Source organism: Castor canadensis, chromosome 6 (assembly GCF_047511655.1).
Source record: "Castor canadensis chromosome 6, mCasCan1.hap1v2, whole genome shotgun sequence".
Classification (NCBI taxonomy): Eukaryota; Metazoa; Chordata; class Mammalia; order Rodentia; family Castoridae; genus Castor; species Castor canadensis.
The window spans coordinates 45471724-45493171 of NC_133391.1; the positions used below are offsets into that span (position 1 = coordinate 45471724).

Here is a 21448-nt window from a genome sequence, read left to right on the forward strand (position 1 = left end):
AGAGAGAAAATCAAATTCGTGGTTGTTAACAAAAATGTTTCTGAATACTTGAAATCTGGTAGATTATATATATAAATATGTATGTGTATATATATATATAATAAATGCATACACATATATATAAATAATGTACATATACATATACATACACACACATATATATATCCTCTTGTTCAGGCAGGAGGATTGTTAAGTTTAAGGCCAGCCCCAGGCTAGTTAATGAGACCCTATCTCAAAAAGAAGAAAACAAAAAACTATGTAAGTGGACAACTTTTAATATTAATGACATTAAGATACTAGAACAGTTCAAATTCTATGTAAGAAACCTCCAAAATTGGGTTAGTTTTCTAGGTCTCTGTCCAAAAAATGTATAGAGAGGCAGAAATAGTATGACTTAAGATTGCTATAGGCTATAAAGCAATTTTCATATAAGCTTTGAAAAAATATAAACATGACAACATGCAAAGATACACTGCACTATTTCAGGAAGCGATGATTTAAGAACTACAATGAACTTACTTGGACCACAGCTTGTGAGCCAGCGTCAGGTGGAGCTTCATGCACCATGTTTAAAGGAGGGACAGATGCCTCTAGAAATCCAGAGGGAATCTCTTGCTGCTTAAATACTTTTTCTGTTGCTCTGGGGGATGGTTTTTCTTTACCACAAGAAACTGGTACATTCTGAATGTCTAGTGAAGTGTAAATCAGAGTCAAATGTTTGAGTAAGTATAAAACACTGTTTTTACTCTTAGTAGTCTATTTTAATTCATTTAATTCAGCTTTTTAGCAAGACAAGCATAATACACTCCCCCAATCTTTTAAATTCTCCCACACATACTATTGCTGACAATTTGATCATAATCCCCCCAAAACACAATTCCAAATACCATAATCCCAAATGCTGAAATTCTGAAATCAATTATCTCTAAAGTCTAAAAAATCCCAAAAGGCCAACATTTCCAAAATATAACTCTGGAAAAAATAATTTTGTGCTTGACTGGATTTGAAAAAAAACAAACCACATTACTTCCCTCTCTCCATCCTGATGAACTACAAAACAAAAGGCTTGGGGAGAAGGGGTCTCCTCCACTTCAGCAAGGAGGAAATGTTTATTTTTTCCCTTTGGTTGTTTTGTTTGTATTATTTGTATTATTGTGTTGTCCCTCACTATTTTTTCTTTTTTGTTTATTCCTTTCCCCATACCCTTTTTTGTTGCTTTATTAATAATATCTTTACTTCTATTAATATTTAGCTTCCGAGTTTATATTTGTTCCTTTCTTTTTCTATTGTTATTGGGGGTATCAGTTTCTGTAATTGTTTGTATAGTATTTACATATCTGGTTTGTTTTGGTGTTGATGCCATTACTGCAATTTTCTTTCTTCCCCCTGAGTCATACTGGGCTCAACTGAGCTTTTTAAGAGAAGACTCTTAACTAGGAAAACCCTCATATTAATAGTATAAGACATATTATTCCCACACAAATCCAATGTAGAAACATAAGAAATATGAAAAAGCAAGGAAAATAACTCTGCCAAAAGTTCAGAACTCTTCAATAACTGAACCAAAATTTGTCAAAACAGATGAAATACTGGACAAAGAATTTAAAAGTCTAATTTAAAAAATGATGAATGATTCAAACAGTACAGAAAAAAATAGCCAAATGAAGTAAGGAAGATAATACTGAATTTAGACAAAAAATTGAGCAAAGAGATTCTGGTAGAAAATGGAAGTAAAAAGCTCAATAAATCAAATAAAAACTGTAGAAAACATCAACACTATACTAGATCAAATAGAAGAAAGGTTATCAGAAATTGAAAACAAGATTGATGAATTATTATATGTAGCTAGCAATAAAAATGTAATCAGACCTCTGGGACATAATTAAAACTTATGAAGATTTGGCATCAAAGATGGTACAGATATGCAGACTAAAGGCATAGAAAACCTATTCAGTGAAATAATACTAGAAACTTTCCTAAATGTAGGTAAAGAATTAGACATCTAAGTACAAGAGGCATTGAAACCCAAAACAGATATGACCATATTATATTATAGTTAAAATGCCAAGAATACAGAACAATGAACACATACTGAAATAGAGAAGCACTAACTTATTATAAGGGCAAACCCATCATGATAACAGTAGGCTTCTCAGAAGAAACCCTAAAGGCCAGGAGAGCATGGAATGATGTATTTCAAGCCCTGACACAAAATAATCCTAAGAAGTCAAAGGATAAAGACCTTATAAGATGAGCATAAAAGCAACTCATGACCACCAAGCCAGCACTGCAGAAGATACTTAAAGGAATGCTACACAGAAGAGGAAGAAAGAAATACACAATTACAAACCTTGAGAAAGAATAAATCTCACTAGAGGAATAGATAAACAAATAAGAATTAGAAAAGAATCAAAAATGTTAATTTAGTAAACCAGTATGATGAATAGGGAGAAAGAAAACAATCAAAAGGAAAAAAAACCCATCATCAAAAACCTAGGAATTAGTACATACCTCTCATAACCATTAATGTAAATGGTCTTATCTCTCCAATTAAAAGATACAGAGTGACTGAGTAAATTAAAAACAAGCTCAAATTTGTTTGCAAGAAACTCATCTTGCTATCAAAGACACAGACTGAAAGTGAAAGGGTGGAAAATGTTATTCTAAGCAAATGGATGTAAAATAAGCAGCAATAACTATATTCATATCTGACAAAGCAGACTCCAATCCAAGATCAGTCAGAAGAGATAAAGTCACTACATATTAAAAGGGAAATCATCCATCAATAAATTATAATGGGGCTGGAGGTATGGTTCAAGCAATAGAGTGCATGTCTACCAAAGGGGGAAGTCCTGAGTTCAAATTCCAGTACTGTCAAAACCAAACAAAAACAACAATGACAACAACAAAAAGCCAAACCCAAATTAGTAAAAGGAAATAAATAACAAAGAATGAGATGAAATTAATGAAATGGAGACTGAAAGAACTATACAGATGCTGGGTATGCCGGCACATTCTTGTAATCTTAGAACCCGAGGTTGAGGCAGGAGGATTGGGAATTCAAGTTCAGTTTGGGCTACATAGTGAGACCCATCTCAAAAAACAAAACCAAACCAAAGAATAAACAAAAAGAGTTGGTTCTTTGAAAAAATAAACAAGCTGGGACCAGGTGACTCACACCTGTAATCCTAGCTACTTAGGAAGCTGAAACTGGGAGGATGGAAGTTTGAGCCTATTGCCTAGGCAAATAGTTTGAGGCCCCATTTCCAAAATAACCGGAGCAAAATGGGCTGGATGTGTGGCCCAAGTGGCACAGAGCACCTGCTTTGCAAGTGTGAAGCCCTGAATTCAAACTCCAGTCCCACCAAAAAAAATATAAAAAACAAAACAACAAGCAAACAACATCCAAAAAACCCAAAGAAACAAATTGATAAACCTTTAGCCAAACCAGACGAGAAAAGACTCAATTTAATAATATTAGATATTAACAAGAAAGAGTAGGAAATACTCTGGAGTTAGTAGGTATAGGTAAGAACTTTCTCAATGAAACCCCAGCAGCACAGCAACTAAGAGATAGCATAGATAAATGGGACCTCATAAAACTAAAAAGCTTCTGCTCAGCAAAAGAAATGGTCTCTAAACTGAAGAGAACACCCACAGAGTGGGAGAAAATATTTGCCAGCTATACATCAGACAAAGGACTGATAACCAGAATATACAGGGAACTTAAAAAACTAAATTCTCCCAAAACTAATGAACCAATAAAGAAATGGGCACGTGAACTAAACAGAACTTTCTCAAAAGAAGAAATTCAAATGGCCAGAAAACACATGAAAAAATGCTCACCATCTCTAGCAATAAAGGAAATGCAAATTAAAACCACGCTAAGATTCCACATCACCCCTGTTAGAATAGCCATCATCAGCAACACCACCAACAACAGGTGTTGGCGAGGATGTGGGGAAAAAGGAACCCTCTTACACTGTTGGTGGGAATGTAGACTAGTACAACCAATCTGGAAAAAAATTTGGAGGCTACTTAAAAAGCTGGATATCGATCTACCATTTGATCCAGCAATACCACTCTTGGGGATACACCCAAAAGACTGTGACACAGGTTACTCCAGAGGCACCTGCACACCCATGTTTATTGCGGCACTATTCACAATAGCCAAGTTATGGAAACAGCCAAGATGCCCCAGCACTGACGAATGGATTAAGAAAATGTGGTATCTATACACAATGGAATTTTATGCAGCCATGAAGAAGAACGAAATGTTATCATTCGCTGGTAAATGGATGGAATTGGAGAACATCATTCTGAGTGAGGTTAGCCTGGCCCAAAAGACCAAAAATCGTATGTTCTCCCTCATATGTGGACATTAGATCAAGGGTAAACACATCAAGGGGATTGGACTATGAGCACATGATAAAAGTGAGAGCACACAAGGGAGGGGTAAGGATAGGTAAGACACCTAAAAAACTAGCTAGCATTTGTTGCTCTCAACGCAGAGAAACTAAAGCAGATACCTTAAAAGCAACTGAGGCCAATAGGAAAAGGGGAACAGGTACTAGAGAAAAGGTTAGTTCAAGAAGAATTAACCTAGAAGGTAACACCCACGCACAGGAAATCAATGTGAGTCAATGCCCTGTATAGCTATCCTTATCTCAACCAGCAAAAACCCTTGTTCCTTCCTATTATTGCTTATACTCTCTCTACAACAAAATTAGAAATAAGGGCAAAATAGTTTCTGCTGGGTATTGGTGGGGGGAGAGGGAGGGGGCGGACTGGGTGGTAAGGGAGGGGGTGGGGGCAGGGGGGAGAAATGAACCAAGCCTTGTATGCACATATGAATAATAAAAGAAAAAGGAAAAAAAATAAAACAAAGAACATCCTTATCAATATTATTAAGGATAAAAAAAAATGAATCAAAAACCTTAACATAAGACCTAAAGCTTTGAAACTACCAGAAGAAAACACAAGGGACGCTGGGCACTGGTGGCTCATGCATAGCTGTAATCCTAGCTACTCTGGAGGCAGAGATCAGGAGGATCATGGTTCAAACTATTTGGGCAAATAGTTCACAAGATCCTATCTCAAAAATACCAACACAAAAAATGGCTGGTGGAGTAGTTCAAACAGTAGAGTGCATGCCTCATAAATGTGAAGTCCTGAGTTCAAGCCCCAATACCAAAAAGAAAGAAAGAAAGAAAACATGGGGGAAACACTGCAAGATACAGGCAGAGCAAAGGCAATAGTTCTCTGAATAGAACTCCAATAGCCTGAGAAATAATAGCAAGAACTGACAAATGGGTTTGAATCAAATTTAAAGGCTTCTATATAGCAGAGAAAACAATTACCAGAGTAAAAAGCGTACATAACTGGAGAAAATCTTTGCCAGTATTCATCTGGCAGAGGATTAATATACAGAATATATAAAGAACTAAAAAATGAAAGACCTAAAGAATGAATAATCTAATCTACAAATAGGGAAATGAATAGACACTTTACAAGAGAAAAAGTACAAATGACCAATAAGTACATAAACAAATGTTCAGCATCTTTAGACATCAGGGAAATGCAAATTGAAAGTACATTGAGCTTCCATCTCTTCCAAGTAGAATGACTTTATGAAGAAAACATCAAGTGCTGGCAGGGCTGCAGGACTGGGGGCGGGGAGTGGGGAAGGAACCCTTATACATTTTTGGTGGGAATGGAAACTTGTCCAGCCACTACAGAAATCAGTTTGGCGGTTCCTCAAAAAGCCAAAACTAGAACTACCATAGGGTCCAGTTTTACTACTCCTAGGGATATACCTAAGGAAATCGAAGTCATTATATAACAAGATACCTGTATACACATGTTTATCATGGCACTATTCATATTAGTCAAGTTATAGAATCAGCCTGGTTACCCATCAATGGATGAATGAATAAAGAAAATGTGGTATAGACACACAATGGAGTAAATAAGGAAGAAGGAAATCATGTCATTTGCAGAGAAATGGATGGAACTGGAGAGCATCGTGTTAAGCAAAATGAGCCAGACTTAGAAAGAAAGGTATTCCATATTTTCTCTCAAATGTGGAATACTGAAAAGAAAACAAAAGACATGAAAGTAGAAGGGGGACTATTAAATAAGAGGAAGGGGAGCAGGGGGAGGAGGGATAAGAGAGAATAGTGGGGGAAATATGACCTAAATATAATATATGCAGGTATGAAAATGTCACAATGAAGCCCATTATTTTTCACAATTAATGTACTGTAATAAAAAAGGAAAAAGTATTATTAACCTAGTGCATTACAGGTGCATACCTGTAATCCCAGCTACTAGAGAGGCTGAGGCTGAGGCAGGAGGATCATGAGTTTGAGACCACCCAAGGCAACTTAGATTGATCCTGTTTCAAAATTTAAAAGGGCTGGGAAAATAGCTAGGTGGTAGATTGCTGCTTAGCATGCATGAGGCCCTGGGTTCAACCTCCAGTACTGTCAAAAATAATATTTAAAAGAACATGCAAGAAATAAATAAGTTTGACATTGCTACAGGTAACAATTTAAATCAGCAATAACTAGTACCATCTTTACCAATTTAAGTACCATATTCATCTATGTGTTATCTATCTCATAGAGCTTATTTCAGTCCTCTTGTAGAAGGTGAGGTCTTGTATTTCCAGATTTAAAACCAACCTCTTCCAAAATAACACAAGAAAAAGGACTTTAATAATCAGTTAATATCTCACAGAATTGACTGCAGCAAACTGTTAAGTCATGATCTATCTTAAGCTCTATTAACAATGAAGAAAAAGTACATGTTACTATCAATAAAAACAATCCTACCATGAACCCACTACAAACCTTCATATGCCAGCCACTTAAGCATATATTGCACATTTACAACCACAAAAGATAAGTATTTTCCTATTGTATATAAGGAAACTAACATGGAATGATTAAGAAACTTAACCAAAATTTCACAGTTTGAATGATCCAAAGATGAACTGACATTTGATCTATAACATTCTTGGTTCACCTCTGTAATAAATCCATTTGAATACCAAGATTAATTTTGTAATCTGTATTTAAATAATATGATGATTAGCTAGCTGTAAAGGGATTTCCCTCTAGCCAGGCATGTGGTTCACATCTGTAATCCCAACTACTCAAGAGGCTGAGGCAAGTGAATCAAGTTAAAAATTATAAAAGAGCTGGGCATGTAACTCAGTGGCATAGTGTGCTTGCCTACCATATATGAAGGCCAATCAGAAAAAGAAGTAGTTACCTCCAAAGCTTTTTTCCTTTAAAAAAGGTGGTTGGGGGGGTGGTGGGTAGACAGGACCAATAGACAATTTTCAAATGCAACAGTAAATTTTCATTCTTAGCTATGGAATCTTTTGGCAATTTGACACTTTGTACCAACAGAATAGAATGTAGAAGAACTTCTACAAGTTTATCTCCTTTGAAGATTTTTGTTTAGTTCTAGTCATTACACACTCCTCCACACAGAGAGAGGGCAGGGGAAGAGGGAGAAGGAGAAGAAGGGTAGAGGGGGAAAGAGAAAAGGGGAAGGAAGGGAGGAGGTGGAGGAAGAGAGAGATGGGGGAAGGGAGAGGGAAAGAGAGACTGAGACTTTCTTCCTGGCTTACCTTTCTTTATTCTTTCCTTACCACCCACAACTTGCTCATCTTGTGGCATCTGAGATAACTTCTGCATAAACAACTTCTCTAGAGCTTGTGCCATAAGAACAATGTCATCTCCAGGCTAGAAAACATATTAACTTTACTTTAAGGATACTCAGTATGGTCATTGTACCAAATTTCTTTAACTCAGGTTACTTTATAGAAGGCAGTGACTATACTCTTAGTCATATTTATCTCTTCTAAATTTAGAAATTACTGAGGCAGCTCTTATTTTAATTGCTAGCATCCTACCCCTCTGACCTCTAAAAAGGACCAGAATGCCTTTGTGAGCACCACAGTACAATACAACCAATCCTAGTAATACAAAAAGTTATTAGAAATGACAATTTCTACCCCTTAAGTAGGCTAAAACAAACTTGTTCAGTGCCCAGCAAAGCATTTCATCATTTGAAGGGTTTTAAGTTTTCAATTAACTAAAGTAGCACTGACTCAATTTTAAAATCTTAGCTATATGCTTAAAAGTTGCCTTCTTGATTTTTTTTTTGGTAAGTATACCCAAAAGCAACAGCCTAAAGCAGAGAACGTTTATTTCTAGGTTAGGTAGCTCAAGAGAACTACTGAACTTTATTTAAAATGTTAAATGTGAAAGGACCCATCAGAATCACTGATGAATTAAGATAAAGTTCACAATGGTACTGATAACCATTAGTACTGATTCCTTTAAAATCCGCATCAGTTAATAGTTTTAAATATTTCATACATATAAGGAGCCCTGGAAAGTATGCATCTTATTTGATGTCTTAGGCTGTGGCCAGGGATCCCTATCATGAAAATTTAATCGTTAGGTGTATCATTCATCTTATAACTAAAATAGCAAGGACACAGTAGAATAATTCTAAAATTCTTCAATGACATCAACAAGCTATCACTGGTATTTTATTTTTTAAAAGCATAAGCCATTATAGCTATTTAGGTAAAAATATAGCAAATAAATAAACACGGAAGTGTGAAAACGATTAAGTCCATTGAAAAACATTATACTTAAAACATGTAAAATATTCCAAATCAAGGCTTGAAATCTGAAATCAGCATACTTGTTTATACTCTGCAAAGAATCAGCAGTACAAGGCTTACATACCTTGTTGTATAAATAACAATTTGAGAACATTGTATTGAAGTCTTCTATACATTCTGAAGCCTTTGCGTAATATTTATTCTCCAACCGCTTCTTAATTGTATTTAAATCCATTGGCTTTTTTACAATGGTATAATAATCCTATGGTTTTTTTAAGAAATTCTAAATGTTAGTAAGAATGAATTCACTGTAAGTGTTGGTACACAAAGAAATTTCATAAACTATACACTTCTAACTAGAGTGTAATTGACTGCATTTAAAAAGCTATAATCAGAAAGCCAGAACTTTTAATATGAAAAGCAAACATGAATGTCATAGCACTATTTTTCAGAGGAAAGAAAAAGTCAATATAAAGATTATTCATGGAAAAATAAAAAGGGAAATGGGATGATGGGAAAAATAGTATTTATGGAATCTGACAGATCCATACTTACTAGATATATTGCAAATTACTCAACCATTTTGTTATTAGATGGCTAAACATTCTTAATAAAACCTAAAGTTTAATTTGGGTGTGAAACAAATTAGTCTGCCAAGAAGTGTTAAGAGAGACTTCATGGAGAAGATAATATTCATGATAAGCCTACATCAGAAGGCAAGTGAAACATGCTACAAGAAAACATGCATAATTTATCTACAGTTAAATATCAATGCCTATCAAAGTGAGCTTTAGATTTTTGGGGAAAAATACTCATTAGAATATTATTTAGTGATACTAAATAATCAGGTATTTATTAATTATATTTTAGAATATTAAATACTAATTTTTCTTATAGATAGTTACAGGATTTTTCCTTCTTATTACGTCGTTTTTTGTGCATGTGGTAGTGAGGATTGAAGCCACGACCTCACACTTGCTAAAGGTAAGTGCTCTATCACTTGAGCCATACCCAGTTCAATTTTTCTTTAAGTTCACATAATTATGTGATACACTTACAGGCAACCTTAGTTTCACGGCATCCACCGGCTGTTGAAAAGGCCAAGAAAAGCTATGCTTCCACAAGGCCTTCAGGACAACTTTTTGTAGATACTGCAGTTGATTTGTCAGCCGCCCACTTTTCTTAGAATTGATGTACTCTGGTGGAGGGGGGTTCACAATAGCTGTTTGTCGGCTTGGCAGAGACATTCTGAAGTTTAAATCCTGATATTCTAATGTTGTCTACAAGTACATGTCCTGAAAAATAAAAACTAAGTATCATATACACACTTCATTCAAGAGAAAGAGATGCCATATTTGAAAACATATATTTAGTCAGAAAAAAGCCTCAAATGAATAAATTTTAAACAAATACCCACCTTTTTTTATATAAGTAGTATAAGTTGTTTCATTATATATGCCTTAGATGGTTTAAATTATTTCAACATTTCACAGAATTTGTTTCTGCTTTTCAAAAACACAAATTGAGGTCTTAACAGGAAAAGTCTACAAATTCCTAATAAAAACAAATAACAAGGAATGTTAAACATATCACTAGCATATAGGTATCCTACAATTGTTAATTCAATGAAAGGAGAAAAAAGATCTTTCTGGATCTTTTTCCCCAGTTTTTCTAGTTGCTTAACCAAAGGAGTTTATAGTAGCCCCTTTGTATTTGTAGGCTTACGGTTGCAAGGAGACTGTCATTGAGGAAAAACCACACACGCTCAGGAGGCATAGAGTTCAGTGCTGTACTAAGAATGCTTGCTTCATTTTTTCCATAATAGTGCCCAGCTCCTCTAAAGATGTGCCGCCTTCCAACAAATCTCAAATTTTCACTTTATCAGCTTTAATTAAGCACGTTCACTTTTACAAATCATGCAACTAAAGCACAGTGACAATAACACATGACTGACTGAGGTTCCTGACATCTACTGGGCTGCATTATGCATGCAGGAATTTAAAACTTTTGGTTTTGAAATTTATTTTTTTGACAGCACTTGGTGAAAACTATGTGTAATAAATCTGCAAATAAGGCAGGCTAACTGTACTTAAAAACCAAATGCATAGGGGTATGGGGTACACCTCAATAGTAGAGCATGTGCTTAGCATACACAAGGCCCTGGGTTCAAGACTCAACACCAAAACCCATAATAAATAATAAAAGATTTCTTTAAATAAGAAAAAGAAAAATCATTAGAAAGAAAAATGCCAAGTGTTAAAATGCTACTCTGGTGCATACTGCTATATCTAAAGTAAAATATTTTTAAATTTCCTGAGCATTTCAAAAAGATATCATCTAATAACAGTGTACCTACACTACATTATTATTACTTTAAGGATCAAAGAGTAAAGGCACTAACATGTTCACGCAAATACCTCAAGTAAACCAGCAAAATGAAAAGCATTGTTATCAAATTGCCCCCTTTTAGAGACCAGTGTTAAAACTAATGTATCTTTGCTTGCATTAAGTCAGTGTTAGTTCTCAGCTCCTGTTGCAAATTAATCATTGTGGATCTTTCTTATTTTGCTTTTGGTATAAAATCTATAATAAAACTTACCATCTTAACCATTTTTAAGTGTGTAGTTCATCAGTGTCAAATATATTCATATTTTTATGAAACCAATCTTCAGAACTTTTTCATTTTACTAAACTGAACTTCTATATCCATTAACCCCCCCATGTTTATCTTCCCCAGTCCTTGCCAACTACCATTCTCCTTTCCGTTTCTATGAATTTGACTACTCTAGATATTTTACATGTGAAGTCATAAAAGTATTTGTCTTTTTTTGTAGGTGGCTTATTTTATTTTGTACAAAGTCCTCAATGTTCATCCATATTATAAGGTGTCACAATTTTTTTCTTTTTTCTTTTTTTTCTGGTATTGCTGGGATTGAACTTATGGCCTAGCACATGCTAGACAAGCACTATACTACTGAGCTATGCTCTCCATCCCAATTCCTTCCTCTTTAAGCCTACATATTATTCAATTGGATGTGTGCCTCATTTTGTTCATCCATTCATCCACCATTGTTACATGGCTTGCTTCTACCTTTTGGCTATTGTAAATAGTGCTGCTGTGAACAAGGATGTACAAATATTTCAAGACCCCTGCTTTTTTAGACTGCACTTAAATGTGAAAAAAAGACCCTGCTTTTAATTCATTTGGATTAACATACATATCTAGAAGTATAGAAGTGGAACAGCTAGACAACCTGGCAATTGTACTTCTAATTTTTTTCAGTTTGGGTCTTTGCTTATTTGGTGCAGAAGCACCTCCTGCATTCTAGGTAAGCATTCTACAGTGAGCTTCTAATTTTTTGAAGAATGCTATTGTCATTTCACATTTCAGCAACAGTGCACAACAGCTCCAGTTTTTCCATGTTCTTGCAGAGTTATTTTCTGTTTTAACAGTAGCCATCCTAATAGGTAAGAGAAGTAGATCTTTCTTAAACTATCAAAGTCTAGAGCCAAACATCTGGAAATAGGGTTTGGGAACCAGTTTTTTCTTTTTTTGCTATGCTGGAGATTTAGCTCAGGGCTGCCCCCTGACCCCCGCCCCAGTCCAGCTTTTCAGGATGCAAATCTGATGCAAGATTGAGGACTACTATGTTAAAATGAACTTATTTGAAGGTCATAATTAATCTTATAATTTATTTCATCTCATGATTTTATTTTTCCCATGTTATTTATATGAAATAGTACACTTCAAGTCAGGCATGATGGTCATGTCTGTAACCCCAGCACTCAGAGGCTAAGTGAGGCAAGAGGACTGAGCTTGAAGCCAGACTGGGTAACATAGCAAGATACTGTCTCTAAAACAAACAACAAATAAATAAACAAACAAAACAGTAACATTTCATTAACGTCATTAAGAACAAAGATGGAGACAGTCTATGTCAAGACTAAATTCACTATTATACTGGCTTTGTTAATTTTTTTGCAGTACTGGGGTTTTGAACTCAGGGCCTTGCATTTGCTAGGCAAACACTACCATTTGAGCCATGCCCCATCCCTTTTGCTGTAATTTAAGTTTTAGATGGGGATCTCTCTTTTGCCTGGAACCAGCCTTGGACTTCAGTCTTCCTACCTCTGCCCCCAACACAGCATGTGCCACCACGTGCACCCCTGACTTCATAATTATTTAAAGCTTGCTGAACACTGTAGTCCCTGCCTGTAATCCCTGTACTCAGGAGGTTGAAGTGGGAGGATTCCAAGTTTAGGCCAGTGTGGGCTACAAAGTGAGACCTATCTCAAAATCAAAATAAATAAAGCAATAAAATAAATAAAATAAAAATAAAGCAAGCTAGCTTCTTTTTTGAGTGTCCCAATCACTATACCCTTCCTCATCCACAAAGGACTGTACTGACTTCTATCTCCACAGATTAAGTTGTGACCTTAACATGATGTTTGTGAGACTTAACAAGTTATTGCCTATGTAGTCTGTTCATTTTCATTGCTGCACAGTAATCTGCTATAAAATTATACCATAAATTGCCTATTCCTGTTGAGACTCTGAGACTGTTTCCTACTTCTCATTATAATGCTACTATGAACACGCTTGTAGTGTATGTGTATGTATGCACTTATGCTGCGTATAAACTCAGGAGTGAAATAACTGAGTCAGATGTATATGCTCAACTTTAGTAGATGCTATCAAATAATTTTCTGAAATGAGGTACGAATTTATATACACAAGAGCAGCCTAGAGTTCCAGTCATTTCATATCCTTAATATTTTACATCATCAGTGTCTTTCCAGCCATCTTCTGGGTGTGTAATGGGATCTCATTGTGATCGCTTTTTTTTTTTTTTTTTTTGAGACAGGGTTTCCCTACATAGCCCACGCTGGCCTGGAACTCCCTATGTAGCACAGGCTGGTCCCAAACTCTAAGTCCTCCTGCCTCAGCCCTCTGAATGCTGGGATTACAGGGCATACACCACTGTACTGCCTTGTCTCTTTATACAGCCTGTTTCATACCCTTCTCCCGACAGCTATTTCTATAATTTTATTCCTTATACCTTATGTTTCCTTATCCCCACTATCTACTCTTCTGAGGCTCAGATTCTACAAATTCACATTACCTAACTCAATTCATTCAGCACATTTGCTGTGCACTGGTTTGAGACCAGAGACTGTTGTGGTGCTAGAGATACTACAATAAATAAAATAGAAAAGCCCTGCTCTAATGAAGACACACTGTAAGGAAGGGAAACCAAAGAGAAAAAAACAAAACAGTAACTTCAGCAAATGCCAATTATTATGAAGGAAACAGGGTAATGTCAGGGGAATGGGAATGTTAGGGAAAGTCTCTGAGACAGGACTTTTGGGCTACAAAGATAGAGGAAAGCGTTCCAGGCAGAAAGGGAAGCCCTAAGATGGGAACACACTTAGTATGCTTAAAAAGAAAGAACGACGGTCAGCAGAGTACAGAAAATGGGCAAGAAAGTTAAAAAAAAAAAAAAGAAAAGAAAAAGCAGATAGTAGCCAGATTTTGTATGGGTCTTGGCAATGGTAAGAATTTAAATTTTATTCTCTAAATGTAGGCTGAGTAGAGTGTGGGAGAGAGCAGGAGCAGAGCAGGGAGGCTAGTAAAGGGCTCTAAACTAGTCCAGGAAAAAGACAGCAGGAGAGATCATCAACTGGTCTTGATAGTAATCTGCTTCCTCTTTCCTAAGCCTTTCTCTTTTACCAGGTAACGGCACTACCACTTTAATCAACAGCTCAAGACAAAAACCAAGGTGTCTTTTTACTTCTTTCTTTCCTTCAAGCCTCCCCAAGTCACCCCAGTCACTTTGTTGGCAAATTCTTTAGTTCCTCCTCCAAAACAAATCTTAAATTTTCACTACCTGCCCCACTATAAGCCTACTCCCTAATTATCATGGCTCATAAGACTATTCATAAGAACTATTTGCACACCTCCAATCTAGCCTGAGCCCTTGGGTCTGGTCCCTTGTCCTTCAGCCTCATTTCCTTTTGCTCTCTCCACTCAGTCACATCACTCCATCCATAGTTCTCTGCAATGGGCCAACTCTGGGCCTTTACAGTTTTCCTGAAATACTCTTCTCCCACATCTATTCATAATCACATCTTAAAAAGGCATGCAAATTCTGTCCCTTCCAAATCCAATCCAGTTATCTGCCACTGCACTCTTTCACTACTATAAATTGAGCATCTCTACTCTTTCACTACTATAAATTGAGCATCTCTGAAGTGCTCCAGAACCTGAAAGTTTTTGAGCATCAACATAAAGCCACAAGTGGAAAATTCCACCTGACCTCATGTGACAGATTATAGTTAAGATGTAGGCACACTAAGCTAGACTCTGGTAGCTCATGCCTGTAATCCTAGGTACTAAGGAGGCAGATCAGGAGGATCATGGTTCAAAGTCAGGCTGGGCAAACAGTTCAAGAGACCTTATCTCAAAAGTACCCAACACAACACATACACATACACACACACACACAAATAAATAAAACAGAAACACACACACACAAAAGGAAAAATACTCAACACAAAAAAGGAAGTAGTAGAGCAACTGCCCAGCCAAGTTGGAGGCCCTGAGTTCAAACCCCAGCACCATAAAAAAAAAAAAGATGTAGACATACTAAAAACACCATAAAATTATCTTTAGACAGGAATGTAAAACAGGTAATGTTAAGGGGAGGGCACTAGTAGGAGAGGGGGGATTAATGAAGAGGATAAAGAAGGGTGAATATGGCTGATGTATTTTCTACACATGTATGAACATGAAACTCTGAACTGTCAAAGTCATTTTAAGAAGGTGGAGAGGGAAGAGAAAGAACAATGGAAGGGATGAACCAAATTAGGCCACATTATCCATATATGGAAATGTCACAGCAAAAACCCCTGCACAACTATTATAAACTAATAAAACCATTAAAAAAATGAAATTACCTTCAGGGTATGTGTGTGTAACTGGTACATGGAACATAAAAGGATTTTATGTCTAGACTTAGGTCCTATCCCCAAAATAATTATGTATGTGCAAATATTCCAAAATCTGAAATCAAAAACTTTAGTTCCTTTTGAAAATGGAAACCAGGTCTCACTTTGTTGCTCAGGCTGAACTTTATTTCCTGGGCTCAAGCAATCCTCCAAGTACCTGGCCTTCATCTCTACTATTATATGTTTCCTTTCTATTGAGTTTGGGAAGGGCTTGCTCTACTTTAAGATTAATATACATTTTAACTCACAATAGTACTAGAAGTCCTACCCAGAGCAACTAGACAAAAAAGAAAAGGTACCCAAGTTGGAAAGGAAAATGTTAAATTATTGTTGCAGGGTCAGTTTAATGCTCTAAAGACTCCACCAAAAGCTATCACAACTAATAAGCAAAGGAAATAAAGTGAAATTAGATCTCTGTCTTATATAACATAAAAAAACCCAACTGAAAATGGATTAATACATTAAATGTAAGACCTGAAATGATAAAACTCCTAGAAGAAAACGGGAAAAGCTCCTTGACACTGGCCTTGGGAATGATTTTTTGGATACGATACCAAAAGCACAGACAACAAAAGCAAAAATAAACAAGTGGGACTATATCAAACTAAAAAGCTTCTGTACAGCAGAGGAAACAATGAACAAAGTGAAAAAGCAGTAGGAGAAAATATTTGCAAACCATATATCTGATAAAGGGCCAATATGCAAAATATATAAAGGTCTCACACAACAATGGCAAATAACAATCCAATTAAAAATGGGCACAGGACCTGAACAGATATTTCTCCAAAGATGACACATTTTGGTGGAGTGGCTCAAGCAGTAGAGCACCTGCCTAGTAAGTGTGAGGCCCTGAGTTCAAATCCCAGTAGTGCCTAAGATGACCCACAAATGGCCAACAGGTATATAAAAAGGTGTTTGGCATTCCTAATCACCAGAGAGATGCAAACAATGAGATACTGCCTCACCTGTTAGGATGGCTACTGTCAAAAAAACAAGAGATAACATGTGTTAGGGAGGATATGAGGAAAAGGAAACCCTATATGCTGTTGGTGGAGAGGTAAAAATGGTATAGCCATTATTTACATATCACATATAACTATTGTATGTGTATATAGATACATATACATACATCAGTATCTCAAAAAGATTTGGCACCCCCTCTTCATTGTGAAATTACTCTTAATAACCACTGTAAAAATAAACTGTCCATCAACAGATTAATGGATAAAGAAAATGTATACACACACACACACACACACACACACACACACAGAGGAACATTATTTAGTGTCCCCCCCTCAAAGGGGGAAATCTTGCCATTTTCAACAACATGGATGAACCTATAAGACATTATGCTAAGTGAAATAAGCCAGACACTGTGTAATCACAATTATATGTGGAGTCTAAAAGACAAACTCAGAAAAACAGAGTACAAGAGTGGTTGTCAAAGGCTGAGAGATAGGAGAAAAGGGGAGATAGTGATCAAAGGACATAATCTTTCAGTCAGAAGATGAATAAGTTTGGGGGATCTAATATATCTCACAAGTAATAATGAATGTGTTGATTTGATTGTGATAATCATTACATAATGTACACAGATTTAAAATATTAGATACTTTGAATATGTATATTTGTCAATTGAATATTTTAAAATACATGATTATGCAATAAATTTTTTCTTTTGTCTTATGGTTTAATTTAATAGATTTCATCTGGCATTAACTTTTGCTGGTATCTCTGCATATAGATATGCTCTAATCAGTACCTTAAATTTTTTCCTTAAAAATATATTTCCCTGTAATATATCATGCCTGTAATCCTACTTGGGAGGCAGAAATTAGGAGGATCTCGGTTCAAAGCCAGGCTGGGCAAATACTTCATGAGACCCTATCTCAAAAAAACCCAACACACAAAAAAGGGGGAGAGGCTGATGGAGTGGCTCAAGGTGTGGGCCTTGAGTTCACACCCCAGTACTGCAAAAGAAAAAAAAAAAATATATATATATATATATATAGTTCCCCACAAAATCTGCAGATGGGTGTTTATAAGGGCTTTACTTATAATTGTCAAACTTTGGAAACAATCAAGATGCCCTTCAGCAGGTGAATGGATAAACTGTAGTACATCATGCAATGTAGTATTTTTTAGTTCTGAAAATAAATGAACTACCACACCATAAAAAGATAGAGAAGAAACTTTCATGCATATTAGTGCGAAGGAAGCCAATCTTAAAAGGCTACAAACTACATAATTCCACCTACTTACACTCTACAAAAAGGCAAAACCAGGGCTAGGAGTAGTGTGGTGCACATTTGTAATCTCAGAACTCAGGAGGCTGAGACAGGAGGATCAAGAGGTCTGGGCCAGCCTGGTTACACAGTGAGACCCTGTCTCAAGAAAACAAAGGAAGCAAAACTATTAAGACAGTAAAAGTAACTGCCAGGGGTTTGAAGAGGAAGGGATAAGTAGGCTGATCAGAGGATTGTTTAGGAGAGTGAAATTATTTTGTATGAATGTATAATGTGCATACATTTATCAAAACCCATATAATGCATGACACAAGTAAATCCTAAAGTAAAGTCCACTTGCGAAAACCCATATAACGCACAACACAAGTGAATCCTTAAGTAAAGTCTACCCTATGGACTTTGGGTGATAATGACACATAAATGTAGGTTCACTGATTTGAACAAATATACCACACTCTACTGTGGGATGCTGATATTGGGTGAGGATGTGTGTGGGAGCTGGAAGTACATGGGAACTCTACTTTCTTTTAAATTTTGTTGTAAATCTAAATTCCTCTAAAAAGTAGTGTATTTAACACACACACACATACCTTTCCTACTATGTGCTTCATTATTAACCTAACATTTTTTGCACCCGAGCTTTTACTCTTTAAAAAAATCAAATACAACTATCTGGCTTTTCCAGTTCTGAAACTGCTCTCCCAAAAATCATTAATATAATATGTTGCAGCATTGCAAATCTCTCACTGGCCTTTCTCAATTCTCTTCTTAGACTTCTCCATAGTACTGAGCACAGCCAAGTACACAGAACCAAAATAAGACCTATGAAGACCTTTTGCCACAAAATGTGTAACTGAGCATACAAGCCTTTAAAGTTAATTTTCATTTAATAGAATATTCAATGGCTAGAGCTGTGCTTTCCAATATGATACTCTCAAGCCACAAGAAACTATTAAGTTCAAATTAAATATTTTAAAACTCAGCCACATTTCAAGTGCTTAATAGTCACATGTGGCTAGTTCTTTCCAGGTAGAACAATGCAGATATAAACCACTGCCATTGTAGCAGAAAAATTCAATAAATTGAAACATAAGGAAATAGACTTTTTTTTTTTTTTGGTGGGACAGGGGTTTGAACTCAGAGCTTCATGCTTGCAAAGCGGTGCTCTACCTCTGAAGCCCCACCTCCAGTCCATTTTGCTCTGGTTATTTTGGAGATGGGGTCTCTTGAACTATTTGCCTGAGCTAGCCTCAAGCCTCGACCTGCCTTATCTCAGCTTCCCAAGTAGCTAGGATTACAGGTGTGAGCCACAAGTGCCTGGCTGAAAATAGATGTTCTACAATACAAACAGGCTTTTATAGAGTCAAGGTCATTGAAGAAAATAAGTATGAACTACTGTATATTTAGCAACATAATAAATTCAACTATTAAATTCTTGGTTTGAAATGATCAGTTTTAACTGACTCTGGATAACTAGGGAAATTTAGGTAATTGTTTTTAATAAGTTATAACAACATGGTAAGCATGCAGAAAAATACTAAATGGATCCTCAAAAACGTGGTATGAAGGGTCATATCTGTAACATGTCATCTTTTAAAAGCTTAAAGGAATAAACATATAGAAAAGTGGATATGGCAAAATATTAACAACAGTTGATATATAGATTTCTTTGTACTCTTTATGTTTTCTGTGTTTACTTTGTGATTGATGGCTGAAGATGGACTGACCGTGTACAAAGAGTTCTGATACTGCTATTGGACAAAGTAGCTGGTGTTAATAATTTGATAGTTTTCACAGGGTTTAATGGTTTATCCCTTGGCTGGAGGCCCTGGCTTCAATATGAGATGATGCTCAGTATGCAGTACTTCAGGACTAAGAAGTTTCACATTTAAAAAGTTGTATTTTTAATTACTCCACTCTTACTGTTCAAAGAATTTTAATCTTGTTTCTTATTTACATTTTCAAAAGTGAGCTTATGTGGCCTTTCATGAGAGTTTGCAATTATTTACGCTAGAAGCTTTCAATATCATTATTTTATTTTACTTTCTCTAATGTCATTTATTAATTTAAACTCTTATTCTTAACAGAAAACAGGAAATACCAGTACAGTGGTTTTCACCTCATCATGCCCTACTGGAGGTGGATCATAATCAGCTCTGAAGTATCAGATGTACTTTATTATTCATTTAAAAGACTGGGTTAGGTGTGACTGAGTGAGAAAGCACATACTCAGCATGTGGGATGTCCTGGGTTTGATGGCCAGTGCCACCAAAAAATAAAAAGATTGGTTAATTTGAAGTTTACTCTAAAATCACTTACATTCCAATATGTTACCTCAAATAAGGAAAGAGGAGGCTAAGGGGTTATGGCAACTATGCACAATCTACAGCCTATCCTGTACGTGAAAGCCCATTGTTGTTTCTAATGAATATAGTGAATTCTCATTTTATTGCTATTTCTGCTTTCAAAACATTTTTTGCCCATGCCTATATTCCTAAAAAGAAAAGAATGTCTGTAAGAACTGGATGTTATGTTGTAACCAAAAGTTACAATTGCCCAAAGACAATGTACTATAAATGACTATGAAAAGTTCTACTTTACTCTGTTCAAGATAATTACACAATAGTGTAGCATCACCTTGTCACATTACTGTGGTTCCATAAACAAATTGCCTCAAAAATCATTCTGATGAGTGTGGTCGTACATGTCTGTAATCCTAGCACTGGAGAGGCTGATGTAGAAGGATTGAAAGGTTAAGACTAGCCTGGGTAACACAGTGAGACCCTGTCTCAAAAAAAAAAAAAAAACACCACATCCCTTTTGTTCACTCAATAACTCATAAAATAATGTTAGGTATTCTGGAGAAATTCTTAAAGATAATGTATCATAAAGATAAACAAAATTAAGTTTATTTGAATTTTAATATCCACATATGAAATTCTGGTGAAAATATTATACAGTTTTTTTTTGTCCTACAGAGGACCAGGTCCCCTCCTACTGTTTACCATTTCTTATGCTTCCTTTCATAAATGGTCATGTGTTTTATACTTAATTCATTTTAGAAAATGTCTCAGGGCAGCACATACATTATTGCCCACTTCTTTTTAACATAGTAACAACATCATCAAATGGATGTATCTATTTGGTTATTACCAATTTTAACCCTCTGCCATTATATACAATGTTGCAATGGATATCTTTGTAAATACTCATTGCAAATGTACAAATGTCTATAGAATATATTCTTATTAACAATTTCTGGATATGATTTGGTGGTGCATGCCTGTAGTCTCAGCACTTAGGAGGCTGGGTTAGGAAGATCATGAATTCAAAGCCAGTCTAAGGCTACAAAGCAAGTTCAAGGCCAAACTGGGCTATAGAGAAGACCCTATCTCAAAAAACCAAAACCAACAACAAAAAAATCTCCACAGTTTCTGGGCCAATGCTTTTAAGTTTTGCTAGACATATATTCGCTAGACGTTATTTCAACATATTTATAGCAATGATGTACTAGAATAAAACTTTAAACTTCTAAGAAAGA

General features: G+C 35.8%; 1 protein-coding gene across 1 annotated transcript in view; it reads right to left on the minus strand.

The window, feature by feature from the left end:
• Brdt (bromodomain testis associated) overlaps nt 1-9897 on the minus strand; it is a 59441-nt gene extending 49544 nt beyond the window's left edge. The window contains exons 1-4 of the mRNA XM_020158351.2: nt 9709-9897; nt 8775-8912; nt 7643-7757; nt 520-689 (exon numbers count right to left, since the gene is read on the minus strand). Of these exons, the coding sequence (XP_020013940.2) occupies nt 520-689; nt 7643-7757; nt 8775-8912; nt 9709-9897 (612 nt within the window). The remainder of the gene's footprint in view (nt 1-519; nt 690-7642; nt 7758-8774; nt 8913-9708) is intronic.
• Nucleotides 9898-21448: the final 11551 nt, after the last annotated feature.